The sequence below is a fragment of the Apteryx mantelli genome, chromosome 5, assembly GCF_036417845.1.
Source record: "Apteryx mantelli isolate bAptMan1 chromosome 5, bAptMan1.hap1, whole genome shotgun sequence".
NCBI classification, from domain to species: domain Eukaryota; kingdom Metazoa; phylum Chordata; class Aves; order Apterygiformes; family Apterygidae; genus Apteryx; species Apteryx mantelli.
The window spans coordinates 50,814,207-50,831,380 of NC_089982.1; the positions used below are offsets into that span (position 1 = coordinate 50,814,207).

The 17,174-nt window shown below is 44.1% G+C and overlaps 1 protein-coding gene across 6 annotated transcripts in view; it reads right to left on the reverse strand.

Moving 5' to 3' along the window:
- The window catches only part of ENPP6 (ectonucleotide pyrophosphatase/phosphodiesterase 6), a 54,747-nt gene extending 38,773 nt beyond the window's left edge, over positions 1-15,974 (reverse strand). For all 6 annotated transcript variants that reach the window (XR_010884413.1, XM_013942143.1, XM_067297958.1 and 3 more), the window contains exons 1-2: positions 15,634-15,974; positions 2,077-2,256 (exon numbers count right to left, since the gene is read on the reverse strand). Coding sequence is in view for 5 of the 6 variants with exons in the window: in XM_013942143.1 (XP_013797597.1) it covers positions 2,077-2,256; positions 15,634-15,871 (418 nt within the window). In the remaining variant the exon portion in view is untranslated. The remainder of the gene's footprint in view (positions 1-2,076; positions 2,257-15,633) is intronic.
- Between the last annotated feature and the right edge of the window lie 1,200 nt (positions 15,975-17,174).

Consider the following 17,174-nt stretch of genomic DNA (forward strand, 5'->3'; position numbering starts at 1 on the left):
ATGTATCAAATAAACTTTGTTGCATTTGGAGTGACACTTATTTATTCCAATTACAATTGGACTCACACTTCAGGCCAACTGTCCTGTAGTTTAGTTCAATTGCTCTAAGGTTTTCCCTGCTTCTCCCTCCATGCCAAACCCTTTATGGCCTGTGTGTCCATTGGACCATGTACATGCTCAAAAACAAGCATGTGCTTAAGCATTTGCTGAACTGAGGCATTAAGGACTTTGCCCAAGATAGCCTATCACAGGTAATAATTAATGACAGACAAATCTATCTGTCACAGTCCACAGATAAAATACCAGATCCATGCAAAAACTCCCTTTGGAATCAGCAGGGCACAGTTCCACCCTCTGGGTCATAACAAAGTAAACGGATACATTTGCCACTGGGAAAAAGGAATGCTCTACTGTTCCTTGCAATTTTCTGCTAGAAATACTACATATGTATACGTATACATACATATACCCCTCATTTGTCCTCTCCTTGGGCTCAGCTCAAAAGCTGAGAGGTCCTTCACTGCTCAAAAGGCTACATGAAGGAGCTGGGTAAAATCTAACGGCTTTTAATGAAAAGCGTTACTGTTCTTTCAGATTTCAGTAGCCTTCTGTAGACTAGAGAATCACATCTACTCAGTACAGTTCTACTTGTAGTTAAAAGTGAATAGTCTAGAGAAACAGGTGTTTTCATAAATTTTTAGAACAATTTCTATATTCTTTTAATTTGAGATATTTATATAGGACATTGATATATATTAAGATATAAATATCAAGAAATATATTAAGATATTTTTATATATAGTCTTTCATATTTAATTTATATATCCTACTATTTTCATTGTTGTTAAGTCATTTGGGTGATCTCCAGTAAGAAGCAGATTTTTTGAAGGATGATCCAAAACCTTATCTCCAGTCTGCTCTTCCAGTCTGTTGGACGGCATTTGAGTCCACAAGGCAACATTTCCTTCCTCAGATCTTTTCTCTCTTCAGTACTGTAGAAATGATCTGGCTAGTTTTTGAATGTAACCATCCTGGTTTGTTCTTTCAGCCCTTTCCCAAGAACTGTGTTTTTTTCTCCAGAAACCCATTAGGCGCATTGTATGGGACAAACGTGACAGGGCCCACGTGTGCTGGGATGGAGGCGATGGGCTGGCTGGGAGCCTGTGGAGTGAGTCAGCGGCCACCGCTCTGCCCACTGTCACTGGCTATTTTCATACAGTGTTTCTAACACGTGCTCCTTTAGTCTGCAGTTATATGTACAAGAATATCTGCATACTGCTTCACTAGCAGAGTTAAAAGGCCGAAAAGGCAAGAAGCTGCATATCTTGCATGTAACTTGGTTCGGCTGCACAGCTAGGACATTTATTTCTATGTGGCTGGCTAAACGGACAACCTAAGGGTACAGTCCTATTTGTTAAAAAAGACTTGTTATTACACACCCCTAGTGATTTCAGTGGAAAAGAGTTGGTCCAATACTGAGCAAACCAGCAACAGAAAGGTCAAGCCACTCCGAATGAACGGCTCAGACCAGGAGCAACTGGGACCTTGGCTGCGTTAACCATGAAGGACAGTGAACATGCTCACTCCAGCTCACCAATCAATGCTTGCTTCCAGCTGGGGCTTGCTGTCCCCACAGGGAAAATACACAGCTCTCAAATGCTTATTTCCAGGTGAGAAAAAAACCCAGACATTTGGGGAGGATGGTTATTTTTTTAACTCTGATCAGTGACCTGGTCTACAGCACTGCTCCATGAACAGTGCATCACAGCTGAGGCTACAGGTGGGCAGGAAGAACAAGCAGTTACTGCAGGAGGGGACACTGTGCAACCAGCGACGTCACTGGAGGTAACGCTGGCAGGAATGCTATCGCCAGCTACAGTTCAGTCACCTCTAAGCATGAGCAAATTGTGATAACCTAACTAAAGAAAACTGATTTCTATAAGTGATTAATAATGTATTTATAATTCTTGTCTTTACTTCATAACTGTAGTGTATTAAAGAGCCATACTACAGAGTATGGTGTACTTAAATGTAAAGACGTACCATTAAAATGGTAATAATTTCTGACATACTAACCTGGCCAGTAATACATAAAGACATTCTTCTTTTCTTTCACCATTGTGACCCACAAAGGCTCTGATCCATTCCACCAGAGAGGTAACAGGCTTTCTTTATTCACACCAATATCGAAAGATACATTCGTAGTTGGGTCCCACATGTAGTTTCCAATCATCTGATGGACCTCACAGTGGCGACCTACAGGAGGGAGAAAAAAAGAGCATAATTAGATTTGTGTTCTCCAGAAGAAGGACACAGCTAATACGACTACTGCTATTATATGCTCACATGAGACCACCTAGTAAATCAGCTGAAAAGCCATGGTGTGAAGTCAGGAAACTTTCACCTTGCAACCACTCATACGATCTTCTTGACCCTGTTACCTTTTATAAAGGTTTGCTGGGTGGCAGTCTCTATCTGTCAGTTTAGCCATCTAAAAGTTAACTGCTGAAGTCTAACTTAGTCATCTATGTTTCCTTCACAGTCAATGAAGAAAAGTGGCAGCTCTAGATAATTCATGCCATCCTAAGATAAACATCTAAGATATCTGGGAGGAGTTATCCTCTGGAGGTGCATATTACTTTCTTTTAATTACAGAGAAAGGTCACATAATTAGCTCAGTTTGAGACAGCCAACTTCTAGACAGCTAAAGCGAGAAGAAATGAATCCCACATCCTACGGTCTAATCGACATGCTGTACACAACCTGCGCAAACAAACCACTGTGGTGGCAGCCCGTGCAGATGCCACATGTTTGACTGACGTTTGGCTCCTTCTAAGTACATAGCATATGCCAAGTCTGAGGCTATTTTAAGGTACTCGCCAGCATACGGACCCAGAGGACTGCAGGAAGCAGTCTGTAAACAGGAAGGGATAAAAAGCACTCTCTGGAAACACAGAATAAAGTTTGGGAAACTTGCATTTCCCCTCTCTTTCATCTAACGCTTAACATGCATTGCTCAACACTGATATTTAGACATCACAGTTTATTTAACAGTGCTTGGAAGAGGGTCAAAACAGTAAAAAAAAAAAATATGCAGAAACTACTCAGTGATGGTAAGGAGCAAGGGAATCAGGCATGACATAGCAGGGGGTAGACCTGCCCTCTCCATCCTCACCCTGCTACACAAGGCTACTGAGTTCACTGAGACTCTTTTTATAGCAAGAACTACACAACAGGCCCCAAGCAATCCTATATATCCTATATTTCTTAGGCACAAGCCACAGGCCCATAGGAAATCAGGCCAGAAGGTCCAAAGATGCAAGGTTCTCCCAACATATTCAGTGGGAGGATCCTTATCTTTAAATATATATATATGTATATATATATATATATATATATATATATATATATATAGGCCATTGTGGTTTTCTACAACCTAGTCTGAAAGCTTTATATATTACTTTTATTTTCCATCACTGTTTGCTGGCCGTTCTGCATGCACACGCTTTGCTCCTGGTTGTGGGGGTTGCAATCATTTCATCAGACATTTCCAGTTACCTTACAGCTGATCTCTGGGCCATTTTATATCACACGAAACTAGTGTGTATTTCCTGAGAGGTATCTTTCTTTTTTTTTCATTGTCAGAAGAGAAGATACTGTATTTTAATAGTTAATCTGCAGATGAGTTAACAAAAATGGAAGAAGGACCATTGAAGAATAAGTGGTACTGAAAGTTCACGATTTCCTCATCCTGAAAAGAAACAACTGATGTATGTGTGAGACACTTTTGTCATTAGCCAGTGAGTCACAGATATGGTGAGGATCTGGACAACAGGCTTTGATTAGTGTGAGAATAAGTGTGATGAGCAGAACTGAAATAACCTCAATATGCTTTGTTTTAAAAAGGTAGAGGACTCTGTAACCTTTGTGTACATGTCACCTTGGAATGGATTTTGAAAATCCCCTTTCCTACTATGAAGTATTTTAATTATGCAAAACACTTCCTCCTCCCCGGAGTAGAAAAGCAGTCCCAGTTTGTGGCAGCCACTAATATTCACCGTATCAAAACAAACAGGTTTAACATACAAAAACTGGTGGACTGGAGGGGAAGAAACCTGTTCTCCTTAGGCTGTCAATAGCTTTCTTTGCTATAAGTCTAAAAAGTGTGGTAGCAAGCCTCTCTAGCGCATAAAAACCTCAGCCTTACTCCTTGGAGAACTACGTCTCTTCAGCTTCTTGAAGTCCATATACTCCCGAGCATACATCAACTTGGCAAACTGCATGCAGGCAGCCAGTATCAGCCTGGGAAACCTGGAGATCGGTGCTGAAGCTGTTCAGCAGGTCACATATTTATACATCACATAGTCTTCATAAAAAACAGTGACCTCCAGCTGCTATTGGTGCAAACTTCATGTAGGACTTAAGAGCTACCATCAGTTCGCCCACCTCTTTAAGGGACAGAACAGAGATTGTTCTTTGTAGTGTTGTTGGGTAGTTTAATTCCTCTGTACTATTATACACAGTTAGAGTATTATTCTGATCATCACATTAGACAAGTTCATTCTTCTAGGGACATCAGCTCTCTTTTTTACTGCTGCCTTCACCTTAAAAAACCTGTTTCAGTTGCTATTTTGCAAAAATACACTGCATGTGCTGGATTTCCAAGAGCTTCTATATGCAGATAGTTATGCTCTTGGAGAAACCCTACAATTACAAATAATTGCAATACATGTACAACACAAAGGGTAAGAAAGATTCAAATTTACCACAACTTATGTATGAAAAGATAAAAATATTTTTCTAGTTCACAGATTCAAAAGCCAGAAGGGACCACCAGATCAGCAGACAGACCATAAGGCAGGACCATTTAATGCTACCTGGAGCCTGTGCTCCAGAAAGGTCCCAGATCTCCCTGGAAGACCCCAATAGCCAACTAACTCATCTCTCTCTTAGGTTGCTCTTCCCAGTAGTTTCTCATCAGCAAACGCTGTTCAAAAAGTATGCTTGTTTTCTAATTTGATCTTGTCTGGTGTTAATCTTCAGCCCTGGCTCTCTTGTACTTTGCCTGCTTGATTAAAAAGCCCTGCAATAGCTGGCACTTCTCCCTCTGAAGACCCTTGTACCCGGAATTAAGGTCACCTCTCAAATTTCGTTTGGGTCACCTGCACAACCTGAGTTCTTTACATCCTCTGTTTTAAGTTATTTTCTCCAGCCTGAGAAAATGACCTTTGGTGGTCTCCTTTTTAATGATTAGCAAAACAGCAACATGGTGTTAGACAGTCACCATAACATGCAGAATTTATTATTGTTTCCATTACTGTAACTTCCCTTTGTAATCAAACATTAACTTAGGAGTTTCACAGGTAGCAAGAGGGCAAAAAGCAAACGCAGCATACAGATGTCATTAGCTAAAGTGACTGCAATTGCAGTGAAAAAACACCCCTTCCTCAAGCAACAGGGAAAAACAAAGGCAGTACAGTTCCCAAGACTATGATAACTACTGTATCTTTCTGGAAAAGAGCCAGCAAAAGCATTTGCAAGTCTGCATGCTACAGCTTACTTAGACACAACACTTTTTACAGCATTTATCTTTCTTTAAAGCACATTCCCATGTCTCCAGGCGCTTTTGTCAGCATTGGAATGAATCTATGCAAAACAAAGATGAATTTTTAAAAAGAAATACACAACCAGTTGGCCACTCATAACAGCAGCACAGTAACACTGATTGCTGAGCGCCCTTCATCGACCACACATGAGATTTTGAAATCAAAGGATGTGTTCCTGTAAAATTTGCCTGCTTCCCAATGACTTCTTCCCGATCTCACTGCTCCAGGTCTCAGAGTGGTCTCTCACTGACTGCAGGGATGGCGAGTAGGATCGCTACCAGACAGGGCATGTCATACAGGGAGCACCTGCATCTAAATCTACATGAGAAAACACTCTTCTGAGATTCTCAAATACCTTATTTTTTTAAAAAAAAGAGATGCAGCATGTGACAGATATATGATACTATACCCGGTGCACTGAGCGACGAAACAGAGGTAAATTACCACTGCACTGAGCAGATCAGATTTATCTGAGAGCCCGAAGTGTGTACATTAATTAGCACAGCAAAGGTACCATAATCTGTATCCATATGGTATCCACCCAATGATAAACATAAATACTTATATATGTAACATGCATGCAAATATCTATGTACGTAATATTATACGTACACCCTCCAGCTGCAGTGAGGCCTTTTCTCCCGAGTCCCCACCACGCAGAGGGGGTGACAAGAGCCGGGAGGAAATGATGCGACTACAGGCTGCCATGGGGCTACGTAGTCTGGGAATGAGCTAAATTGCTCGGTCTGAACAGCTGCTAGCATTTAATGAGGGCTTCCTCGGGGAGCACAGCCGTGAGGGAAGCTTGGCAGGGTCCTGAAGGAAGGGGTCTCTGAGCTCCAGAAGAGGTGCCAAGCACGGGGTGCTTCAGCAAGCGCATCTAAAACCACACAGAAGAGGGGTTACATCCCGGCCTCGTTAAAGCCACTACCCAGATCCCTACTCACCTCTGCAACGTCAGGGTTTCAATCCAAACCATACCCATTTCAAGAGGCAGAAAGGAAATGCATTTTTAAAGTGTGTAAGATTATGCAGTCCACATAAGTAGAAGATTAATGGTCCAAAAATTCAACAGCTGGTGAGGGTATACTGGTCCAGATGAAACAGACTGTTGCTATAATCTGTGTATATATATGCACACATATTTATATATATATATATATAATGTGTATATACAATAAGAAAAACATTAATTCTGCCTGTTTCTCTGGACTTTTGGAACTTCTGTAGTTGTGCTTCCTGACCTAATTCAGTCAGCACTGATTGGTTGTATTTTATTGTTTTTGCTAGAGCCATACCCTATGGCATCAAATGAAACACCCGCCTACCTCTGCAAGGCCAAGTGCAAGCAACGCTACAAGTGAGTGCTGTCCCTATTACAAATGACACGGGTGAGACGAACAACGTCAGCATGGGAACAAAGCCAAAAGAGACCTCCCTAAGCTCACGCGCCTGTGTGAGAAGTAAACGATGACTCACCTGCCGAACCATGAAATCTCACTATATTTCTACTGTTCCTTTTGTGATGGGCACACAGGTAGCACTGCCCATGTCTCCCAGAGAGGCGAGGAACGTGTGACGTATCATTACTGCCTTCACGAACAAGCACGAGGAGCCGTGCCACATGATCTAATGATGGTGATACATTTCTAAGCCTGCAACAGAAGCACCTTCAGTTCTTTATCACCTCACCAGAACCAGAAAATAGAGACTTTCAATCAGTCCATAAACAGGGCTAGACGATCTGGAAGGTTATTTTTCCCTCTAAGTATATCTGGTCCTTCAAAGCTTGGCCTGACATGTAGCGTCCTTGGAGCATTTAGGTTCAAACAATTTACTTGGTTAGCCAGCTATGTTTTAACAGCCCCAGTGCAGTTCCCTTCCTCCCTGTCCTTTCCTCTCCCACAGTGTCCTTCCTCTGCTGTTTGCTTGCTCACGTGCTGTTTAAGAGTCACTGAAATGCTAAAGTCTGACCCAGATTATCAGCTCCTTGCTGTACCACACTCCCAAACTCACTAGAGCTGCTGAGTATGAAATATTCTGCTTGTGCTGCTGTGAGGAGGAAGAAACTAGGACTTTTAAAATGGCCAGCACCATGTTGCCTGCTTGGAGCATACACAGCGGTGCAGCCATCCCCAAGGGCTGAGCCCAACCTGCCCACATGAGCAGTGTGTCCTTCAGGGCCCTGCTCCACTGCTCTCCTGCTAGGTTTCATTTGCCCTTCTCTGCACGGGAACAAGAAAGGCCAAAGGTAAAAAAAAGAAATCCTAGCACTAAGCCTTAACTGGGCTAGAGGAGACCACATCTCATGGCAGCTCAGGGGCTCTGGTCTAGATGAGGTGGCCCTGCCATCTGCAGGCCCTCAGGCAAAAGCGGTACCTGCAAGATGTGATGAGACAATCCATGTTCCCAGAAAAGCTTGTCAGCAAAGACTTTTGAATTTTTTTATGACCCTCCAAAACCAGACTGAGCTAAAGCAGAAACACCTTAGCCTAAATCAGTCGAGAATTTGCAATCTAAGCAGGACTCTTACATTGAAAGGGCCAGAAAAAAATCTCTGCTGCACACGGCTTATTTTTTTCTAAATGGGGATTCATTTGACTGCATGAAACTTAATTCAATGCTTTCATAATGGGGCCAGGGCTGGGGTGCACACAAACTGCTTCCAAAGCACCTCGCTTAGGCTTTGCAGAAGCTTGCTTGCGTGGGAAGGCAGGTCTTGCTGCCCCGGGGAGGAGGTGCTCTGAACTGCACGTCAGTTGCTTGAATTTGGGTGCTGCGGTGGGCTCAGGGACTAAGCTGGGAGCCCTTCTGGCAGGCAAGCTAGAAAACGGGGCCTGAACCAAGTGAGGTGCCAAGCTGCTGCATGCACATGCACCATTAGAGAGGGTACGAATCTCTGGCAGTCTTCTGTTAATAAACTGCGTCTGTGTGCTTCTAGCCCCAGGCAAAGAAATACCTGGATACATGAATGTCCACTTACAGCTGCTAACAGCAGTTAACAGGCATATTAGGCAGATGTGAGCTATGAGGCTTTTAGGTAGTGTATAAGTAAAAAGCTCTATGCTTCAATTTGTAGCATATGAACTTGTGCAAGAGAAAAACTTTCTGTTCTCCATTTTGAGTTTTTTTTTTTTTTAATTGCTACAAAGCAAACACAGATTTTTCACAACATTTCTGTATATGTATTAAAGAGAAGGATTTTGGCTGTTGGCATTGAAGCCTTTCTGAAGGCAGGGAATAAACAAAGTGAGATGAAGAATTTGAACGCTGAAAGCATTCCCAGCTCCCAATCTCTCCTGCAGCCTACCTTTGTCAGTACAGTATGCATTCCCTGCCAGTTAGTAGTATTACCACAGACTTCCTTGTGCTCTTTTGCATCCCAACGTACAATTTTGGAAATTGAGAACCATTGAATCCAAGAAAAAGACACTATTGATTCAAAAAGTATATGTCACGAATAGACTAAAAAAAAAAAAAAAAAAAAAAACCACAACTTTGCTTCTACTGACATCTATGGTGGTTAAAAGAAGACCAAAAAAATTGAAAATCCAGTTCCCTCATCACTCATAGTGCTCTTCATGTCCTTTTGTTTTTTTTCCCCTCATCTTAGACAGCTAAGTTGAGAAGTTTTCCTTCATTTGTCCTAGAAATGAATTTCCCTGTTGCATTCCTACTCCTGCAATTTTTATGCCTCAGACATCATATGGGTAAAGTTTATGTAACTGAAAACAGGTCCTTGCTGAACTCTCATTTATTACTTTAAAGAAACTCTCTCTCCCTTTTTTCTTTAAAATAAATTAAAAAAAAAAAAAACAGATTTTAAAGTCTCTCATCTTTGAGCTGTGTACAACTTCCCTTAACTGCTGAGCAGAAATTGTCAGCATCCTTTCTTGGACCAAGTTGCAACCAAACAGATAGCAGAAACAAGGTATCTGCCAAAACAATCGCAGGAGAAAAGAGACAGTCACGACCCTCCAAGCACTTTGTTTTCCATGACCACGAGGGTAAGAATAATGTTGGTGTGGATTTGACCACTGCAGAATTAGCCACTACACCTGTGCAGGTAGCTCTACTATTTTAAAGAGAGTGCAAAAGCAGGTACAAAATTCTGCTCTTGTGGTTGAGTGAAACACCTGCTTTTCTCAGCTCTGAGCAGTGACACAGCAAGGCTACTGCAGAATTGCAACCGTGGTTGGATTTTGCTAGTTTACCATACCTTGTACTGATAAAAACTCAAAGGACATGCTCACGAAGGTGGTAGTCAATAATTAAGCGCAGCAACCTCTGTCCTTCGATTACAATACATTGCTTGGGAGAGCGCTGCTTGAGCGGTTTAGCAGCAAGCTGCTGAGACTCTGGATGCTGGCTGCAGCTGCACGCTGCCCTTAGAGGCACTGCGGAGGCTTTCCTCCCGCTCCCAGGCTCTTTAGCGACTGAGATGCTGTGCTGTAAATCAGGAGAACTATCACAGCAAATAAATCTGCAAGCATGTCAGGGGATAACATGTGCATGAACCAAACCCAGGAGAACTGCAGAGATGGGAAGATACTGGATATTTGCTTCTAGAAAGGGTGGAATAAATTGCCCTCAGTAGTCCCCACTGCACGCAGGAAGGGCAGCGTACGTTGAGATTCACTGTGCTCAGGGGAAAAACTGGAACAGACTAGCTTATACATCAGACCACGCATTCATCCATCAGCAGCAAAGCCCCTCACCAGTACAGTATGCCAGCACTGGAGATGAGGAGCTGAGGAAGGACACTGCTGCAATGGGGATAGGGGAGACCCACGAAACCGTGCGTCTGACAGAGCAGACCTCGTCCATCACCATCTCTTGGGCCTGCCGTGTTGCCTCTCTCCCTCCCGACTTGTTGCTGCCTCTCGGGAAAGGCGAGAGGACCCAGCATGGGGACCTGGTGCCCGCAGGTGGGGTACAGCAGGGCCCCCAGCCCATCGCCCCAGGGAGGCGCAGCCGGAGCCACGCAGGAGAGGAGGAGGTGGCACACACCAGGCCGAGTCACAAAGCAGGGGGAACATCAGGAAGCTTGTATTTCAGATAAGCCTTAAATGTGCTGTTGCAATTGCGAGACAGCCCTGCAAAAGACCGTGGGCCTTGTCCTGGCAGTGGGGTCAGCAGACCTGCAGCTAAAATGTTCTAACTCTGCCTCTATCCCCCAGGTTTCACGGGACTTCACAGCCTCTCTACCAGTTATCTGAGATCAGGACCTCACAAAACAGGCATATTGAGGCCCCTCGCCCACTGCTCTCCAAGCAACTTCCCACCCACCGAACTCTGCAAGCAGGGACTCCCCTTTTCTCCCCTGGAGGGCAAAAAAATGCAGCCTTTGGAAGCAGTGCTGCACAGCTGACCAGATAGCTGGCTTGTCCTGAAGAAAGACCTGCCGGAAGAGGCTTTATTTGTTGTTAGGACCTTGGAAAATAAATCCCTGCTAAGTTTCCGGCATTGATGTGATGTACTGATCGCTGATGCTTATACTGGCTGGGGCTTATAATGCGAGGGGCCCTGACAGGTGGTGCCTGCCATCGGCAGGGGCCATCTCAGCGGATCTGCTGGAGATGCAGCCATGCAGGGTGTCCGACAGCTCCCAAAGCAGACTCCCAGCTCCCACTTCTAGTGAGGGAGGCCCAAACTTCTCAGTGTAAGCAGCTTTTCCTCAAAACATACAGCAAGAGCAGCCCTGAAGTAATAGCTCACTGTTGTAGTGGTCATGGAGAGAGAAAGAGAGAGATCTCAGACTTTCCATTTAGTTTGGCTTGAAAGCTCCCTGCAGAAACAGGCCAAGGCAGAGAAAGAGAAATATTAAACTCTCTAAAGCTCTCAACAGGATAAAAGTCTGAGGTGGCTTGTGTTCTTAATTCCTTTCTCCGGAAAACAAACAACACAGTATGATTAAGCTAACCTTTTGGGACAGGCATATTTGGATTCCTTCTTCCCTTAGCTGCCAAACCCACATCTAACCCCACAAAGCTCCCTCAGATGTATATGTCAGCACTAACAACTCCTTTTACCTATTTCACCACTTTATGCTATGCCTTTCTGCACTAATGTAACCCTACCTCTCCCTAGTGAGTCCCTTACATATACACAGCTTTAACACCACACAAACACTGAATTCATCTATCAGTTTGCCTGACAATCTGATTTCAGAGTGCCATTAAACTTGTAAATGGGACTTGGGTATTAAAGAGTTTTTGTCACTTTTATAAAATCTGTCCTGAGAACCTCCTTCCGAAGCATCTCTTTCTATAGTATTTTTTCCACTCACAGCTTCCCTCATTCAGTTGATAGGTATGTGCACACAAACAGGGTCTCTCTGCAGCCAGTGTCCTTCTCTGTCTGTGCTCATGTCTCATCTCGGATCATAGACCCCTGTGACATTAGGAAAAAAATTAGACTCAACAACTGCAATGTCATTAATGGAGAAAGAGGACATCAGGAAGATACCAAGCTAGCTGCTCAGTTCCTTAAAAAACAACCCAGCCACTGAGGAAATGGTCTTGACACCTCTGGGGAAGCCAAAACCAAGAAATGTAGTGTCAGTGAAGGTGTTACAGAAGATTGCTTTCCAAAGAGCAGGGCTTTAAGGCACTACATGCTTGGGCTACCATGCACATCACCAGATCTTCATAACAAAATAATTCCTCAGGTTGCTCTGAATCACACTGTGATTTCACATGAGTAAGCCAGACCTCTACCACTATTCTCGTTTCTGCATTTTTGCTTTTCTTTCTCACAATAGCTGTAGGTTTGGAGGAAGGGAGAAGTCCTCTACCCAGGTCCCAGGCCTGTGCCACTCCATGACTCTCCAGTTAATACCTTGTTGTAGGTTAATGGTAATAGAAGATTTAAGTAGGAGACCTAATTTATTACTAGAAGGGCTAATCCTGAATGTTACTGCCTTTGAATAACTGAAGTCTGAGGATTAGCAGTGTACATTCTCTTCTGTTACATATTACAGGATTTTTAAACCCCTTTAATATATTATGGACAGTCTGACCCCTGGCAGGGCTCCATGGCTTATTTCACTTAATAGCTGAAAATTCTGGTTTTAGCCCAGTCACATTTCAACCTGGTGGTTTTTATCCCTACCTCTATCATTCCCTTAATCTGTCACTTTTGGCCACTCACGATCCTCTGGTGGTTTCCCAGCCACAATTTAAAATCAGCTGCAATTTGTAATTGCCTCTTCGAGAAGTGGCAAGCCCCACCAGAGCGAACAGCAGTGTGCGCCTCTGGAGAGCTCGTTCCTCTCCCTCGTGGTGCCACGCGACGGCTATGTGGCCATGGGTGAGCCAGGTTCCTCCCCTCCCAAACTTTCATCCATCTTGTTTACTTACATTGTGACCTCTCTGTGAGCAAAATATATCCCCGCTGTAGCATTTTTACGTGCACACCGTCATAGTAAAGGCGGCTGTGTGTATTCCTGAACAGGTTGGACGCGGTTTCACAAGACCTTGTGAATGATCAAGTATTCATCAAAACAAGTGATGGGATATAATGAACAATGCAGGGATGGGAATGAGCAGATGGGGACAGAAATTTCTTAAGCTGATTTAGCTGGAAAAGCTAATACACTGTGAAACCACATCCGCAAATGCTAAATTAGAGCAGTTTGGAGGTTAGAATGGGAACTTCTTAACAGCTCATGATACAACAGTTTAGGACAAGACATGAAGAATAAGCTATCCTCATGTCTATGATTTCTCAGAAGAAACCGCAGTGGCATTTAAACAATAGAGACATGAGTTATGACATCAGGTGTGCTTTCCATGGCCTGCACAGTAGTGACAGAGAGACGGTAACTCACCAGTCACTAAAAAAGTTGCTACAGCACATGCTAATTTCACCCTGTCATACTATATTTTATCCAAAAGCTGTTTCAGCTTTGCTAATTGAACCTGCATAGAGCGAACATCAAAGAGGCCCAGCTTTGTAGCAACTAACCCTTCGCCTTCCCTCCTCTGCAGAGTACCACAGTATCCTAACCCCACCATCACCTAAAGAATGACCTCTTTTTTCTGTGGAGCCTCTGTCATGGTGTTGGGGGTAGAGAGGACACCCCAATCTTGGGATCAACCATGCTGTTGGGTCAGGACATGGCCACAAGGTACACCTACCCCCAAGGGCTTGGTGCAGTCTTGGCGCCTCCAGCTCACGTTGTCCTAAATGCTTCTGAGCTGCCTTGGGCTTGTTCATCACCTAAACCTGGTCCTTGTTTTGCTCCTGACCTGTTTAATACTACTGTGACTCACACGTTATGGAGGGTAATTGTTATCTGCAGTTAATTCATATTTGCAGAGCGTTAAGATCCTTGCCATGAAAGCCAGAACATTTATCAAGAGTTTTGTCTCATAAATTGTCTCGTTGCTTCAGCCTGGGGTTTGAAAACTGTGGTACCCTAAAAACGTGAAAAGATTAGTAATCTTCATGTTTCATCATCTAAAACTAAACTCCTTCTTTGTAAGTACTAACAGGACATTTTTAAAACTCCCCAAATGGCGATTATAGACTTCAGTCTGCACATATACATTTAATAGGTGTGATGATTAAGCAAGGATTAGGGAGAGAAAGCAGCTTTTTTTCCCCCTGTTCTGTTTAACAAACTTCAGCCAAAGGCTTTTTACAAATATGAAGTGTTAACTTGGTTTGCCCAAGTACATCTAAAGAAAATGGTCCACAGTGGAGTGACACTTATTTTCAGGAGTAAAATTTGCTCTGTGTTCATGCAGTTCCACCAAGTGATTAAAAAAACTGCAGGTATTTTGTAAGTCGTCCCCCCCCCCCAAATTTAAGTTAGCATACAAGAGCAATTCTCTCTCAAGATAGGGAGGAAGGGGTTAAGTAGTTTCAAAACAAGCTGGGCACAACTGATGTCAGATTCTATCTTACAATGGCATCTATTTGCTTTCCCAGCAAGCAGTATATGAACTGCTGGGCACTGTATTGTTCTATGGACAGCACAAGACAGCACATATCTAGAGGAGAACAGATTTTATTACTGCTTCCAGTTAGCTGGAAGGTCTTGTTTATTAAATAACTATGGCAAAAAAAAAAAAAAAACCTTTGGTAGTTTACTTCAATTTTGTTTTCCAGGGTGTCTTTCTCTGACATAAATAGCTCATCTGTACTCTGTACACATTCCTAGTGTCACTGTAATTATGTATCACTATAGTTAGATTAAAAGGAAGTCAGCATGAAAATAGATTGAATTGACCATCACAAAATTATGACTGTTTCCCAGTTTTCCAAAAGCCTTTCCTTGGCATTCAGAAAAAGGAAAGCTGTTACTAGAGGAGCAAGAGCAAAAATCCTTAGTGTTTCTCTGTTTGGCTATTTCACCTTATCTGACAAATACAAGGACTTAGGGCAGAGTTAAGACAGGGACCTGTGGAAGCAGAATGTCAGTTCAGTTTAAAAAGAAATGTAGTGTTGAACTTTCTAAAACAGACCTGCTGGCTGAAAATAAGACATGTCTTAGCCACCCTCAGTTTACATGCATTTTTATTAACTGAAAAGCCTCCAAACAGGCTCCATAATTATCTTCCATATGCTTTCCACTCATTTTTATCTTCCAAATGCAGCAGTAAGGAAAAAGCACTTCACAGTGTTCTGCAGCAATAGACCTTAGACAAGCACAGAGATGGATTTTGCTCAGAGCAGGGAGAGACAGCTACCCTGTGCTGCCTTTGGCTGGTGAGCCCCAGGGCTCCCAGCTGTGGGAACCCAGCAGCCAGCACGCTCAGCGGAGAGGACACTCCTGAAAGCACTTCCCAGCAGTATTTCCAGTCTTACTGACTTCTGGGGAAAACAGATTTGTTTATCTTTTTGTCTAAGCAGCAATACTGAGCAGCAACACTTCAGTTCTTTTAAACTCCCCACTCAGGGCACCAACTAGAGGCATAACCCATGTTACTTTTTTCCTACAAAGATGTGAAAGTAACAGGGACCTGACTTTCACATCAGCAGCTGAGGAACATCACAACAAAGAAATTAAAGCACTCACCTGTCATCAGAGTGTAATAATTTGGATAGGAAAGACTTGGAAAGTCTGGAGTCATGTAATCCACCTTCACCCCCATGCTCACGATGTCCTTAAAGCCTGGCAGGGACTCCAGCTCCTTGTCATCGAGGTAGTCAAAGCGGAAGCCGTCGATGAGGAACACCAGCAGCTTTCGGTGCGCGGCAGCAACAGCAGCAATGGAGAGAGCAAGGAAGACAGTGAGGACCATGCAGCTCCCCATGGCAGGCAGCACTGCCAGGACCAGGGAGCCGTGAAGGATCTGCAGCAGCCTCAGGGCTGGCCCTGGCACTGCTGTCCTCCCTCCTGCTTCCACCACCGGCACTTAAAGCTACAGCACTGCCTTGTGTGAGTGAGAGGCACTTGAGGTTACAGGTTAATTGCAAACAGATGATTAACTTTGATTCCAAGAGGCAAAAGGGAGTGGAGGAAAGAGCCTGGTACCTCTCTGTTATGAAAAAACATGTTGCAGTGATGGAAAAAACATTGTATGAAAGTAATTGGAGACTGTAAGCATGCTCCACAAATCAGTCTGAGTGTGTGCTAGCGAACGCTGCCTTCTGGCCTAATGAGAGGAAACCGAACAGTGCTGCATTAATGTGTGCAGGGGCTGCATGGCTGTTTTCGGAGAATAGCACATTCTCTCTAGACCTATCACAGAATCACAGAATGGTTGAGGTTGGAAGGGACCTCTGGAGATCATCTAGTCCAACCCCCCTGCTCAAGCAGGGTCACCTAGAGCACATTGCACAGGATTGCGTCCAGGCGCGTTTTGAATATCTCCAGAGAAGGAGACTCCACCACCTCTCTGGGCAACCTGTTCCAGTGCTCTGTCACCCTCACAGTGAAAAAGTATTTCCTCATGTTCAGATGGAACTGCCTGTGTTTCAGTTTGTGCCCGTTGCCTTGCGTCCTGTCACTGGGCACCACTGAAAAGAGTCTGGCTCCATCCCCTTGACACCCTCCCTTCAGATACTTGTACACGTTGATAAGATCTCCTCTCAGCCTTCTCTTCTCCAAGCTAAACAGGCCCAGCTCTCTCAGTCTTTCCTCATAAGAGAGATGCTCCAGTCCCCTAATCATCCTTGTAGCCCTTTGCTGGACTTGCTCCAGTAGTGCCACATCCCTCTTGTACTGGGGAGCCCAGAACTGGACGCAGTACTCCAGATGTGGCCTCCCCAGGGCTGAGTAGAGGGGGAGAATCACCTCCCTCAACCGGCTGGCAACACTCTTCCTGATGCACCCCAGGATACCATTGACCTTCTTGGCCACAAGGGCACATTGCTGCCTCATGCTTAACTTGGTGTCCACCAGCACTCCCAGGTCCTTCTCCACAGAGCTGCTTTCCAGCAGGTCAACCCCCAACCTGTACTGGTGCATGGGGTTGTTCCTCCCCAGGTGCAGGACCCTGCACTTGCCTTTGTTGAACTTCATGAGGTTCCTCTCTGCCCACCTCTCCAGCCTGTCCAGGTCTCTCTGAATGGCAGCACAGCCCTCTGGTGTATCGGCCACTCCTCCCAGTTTTG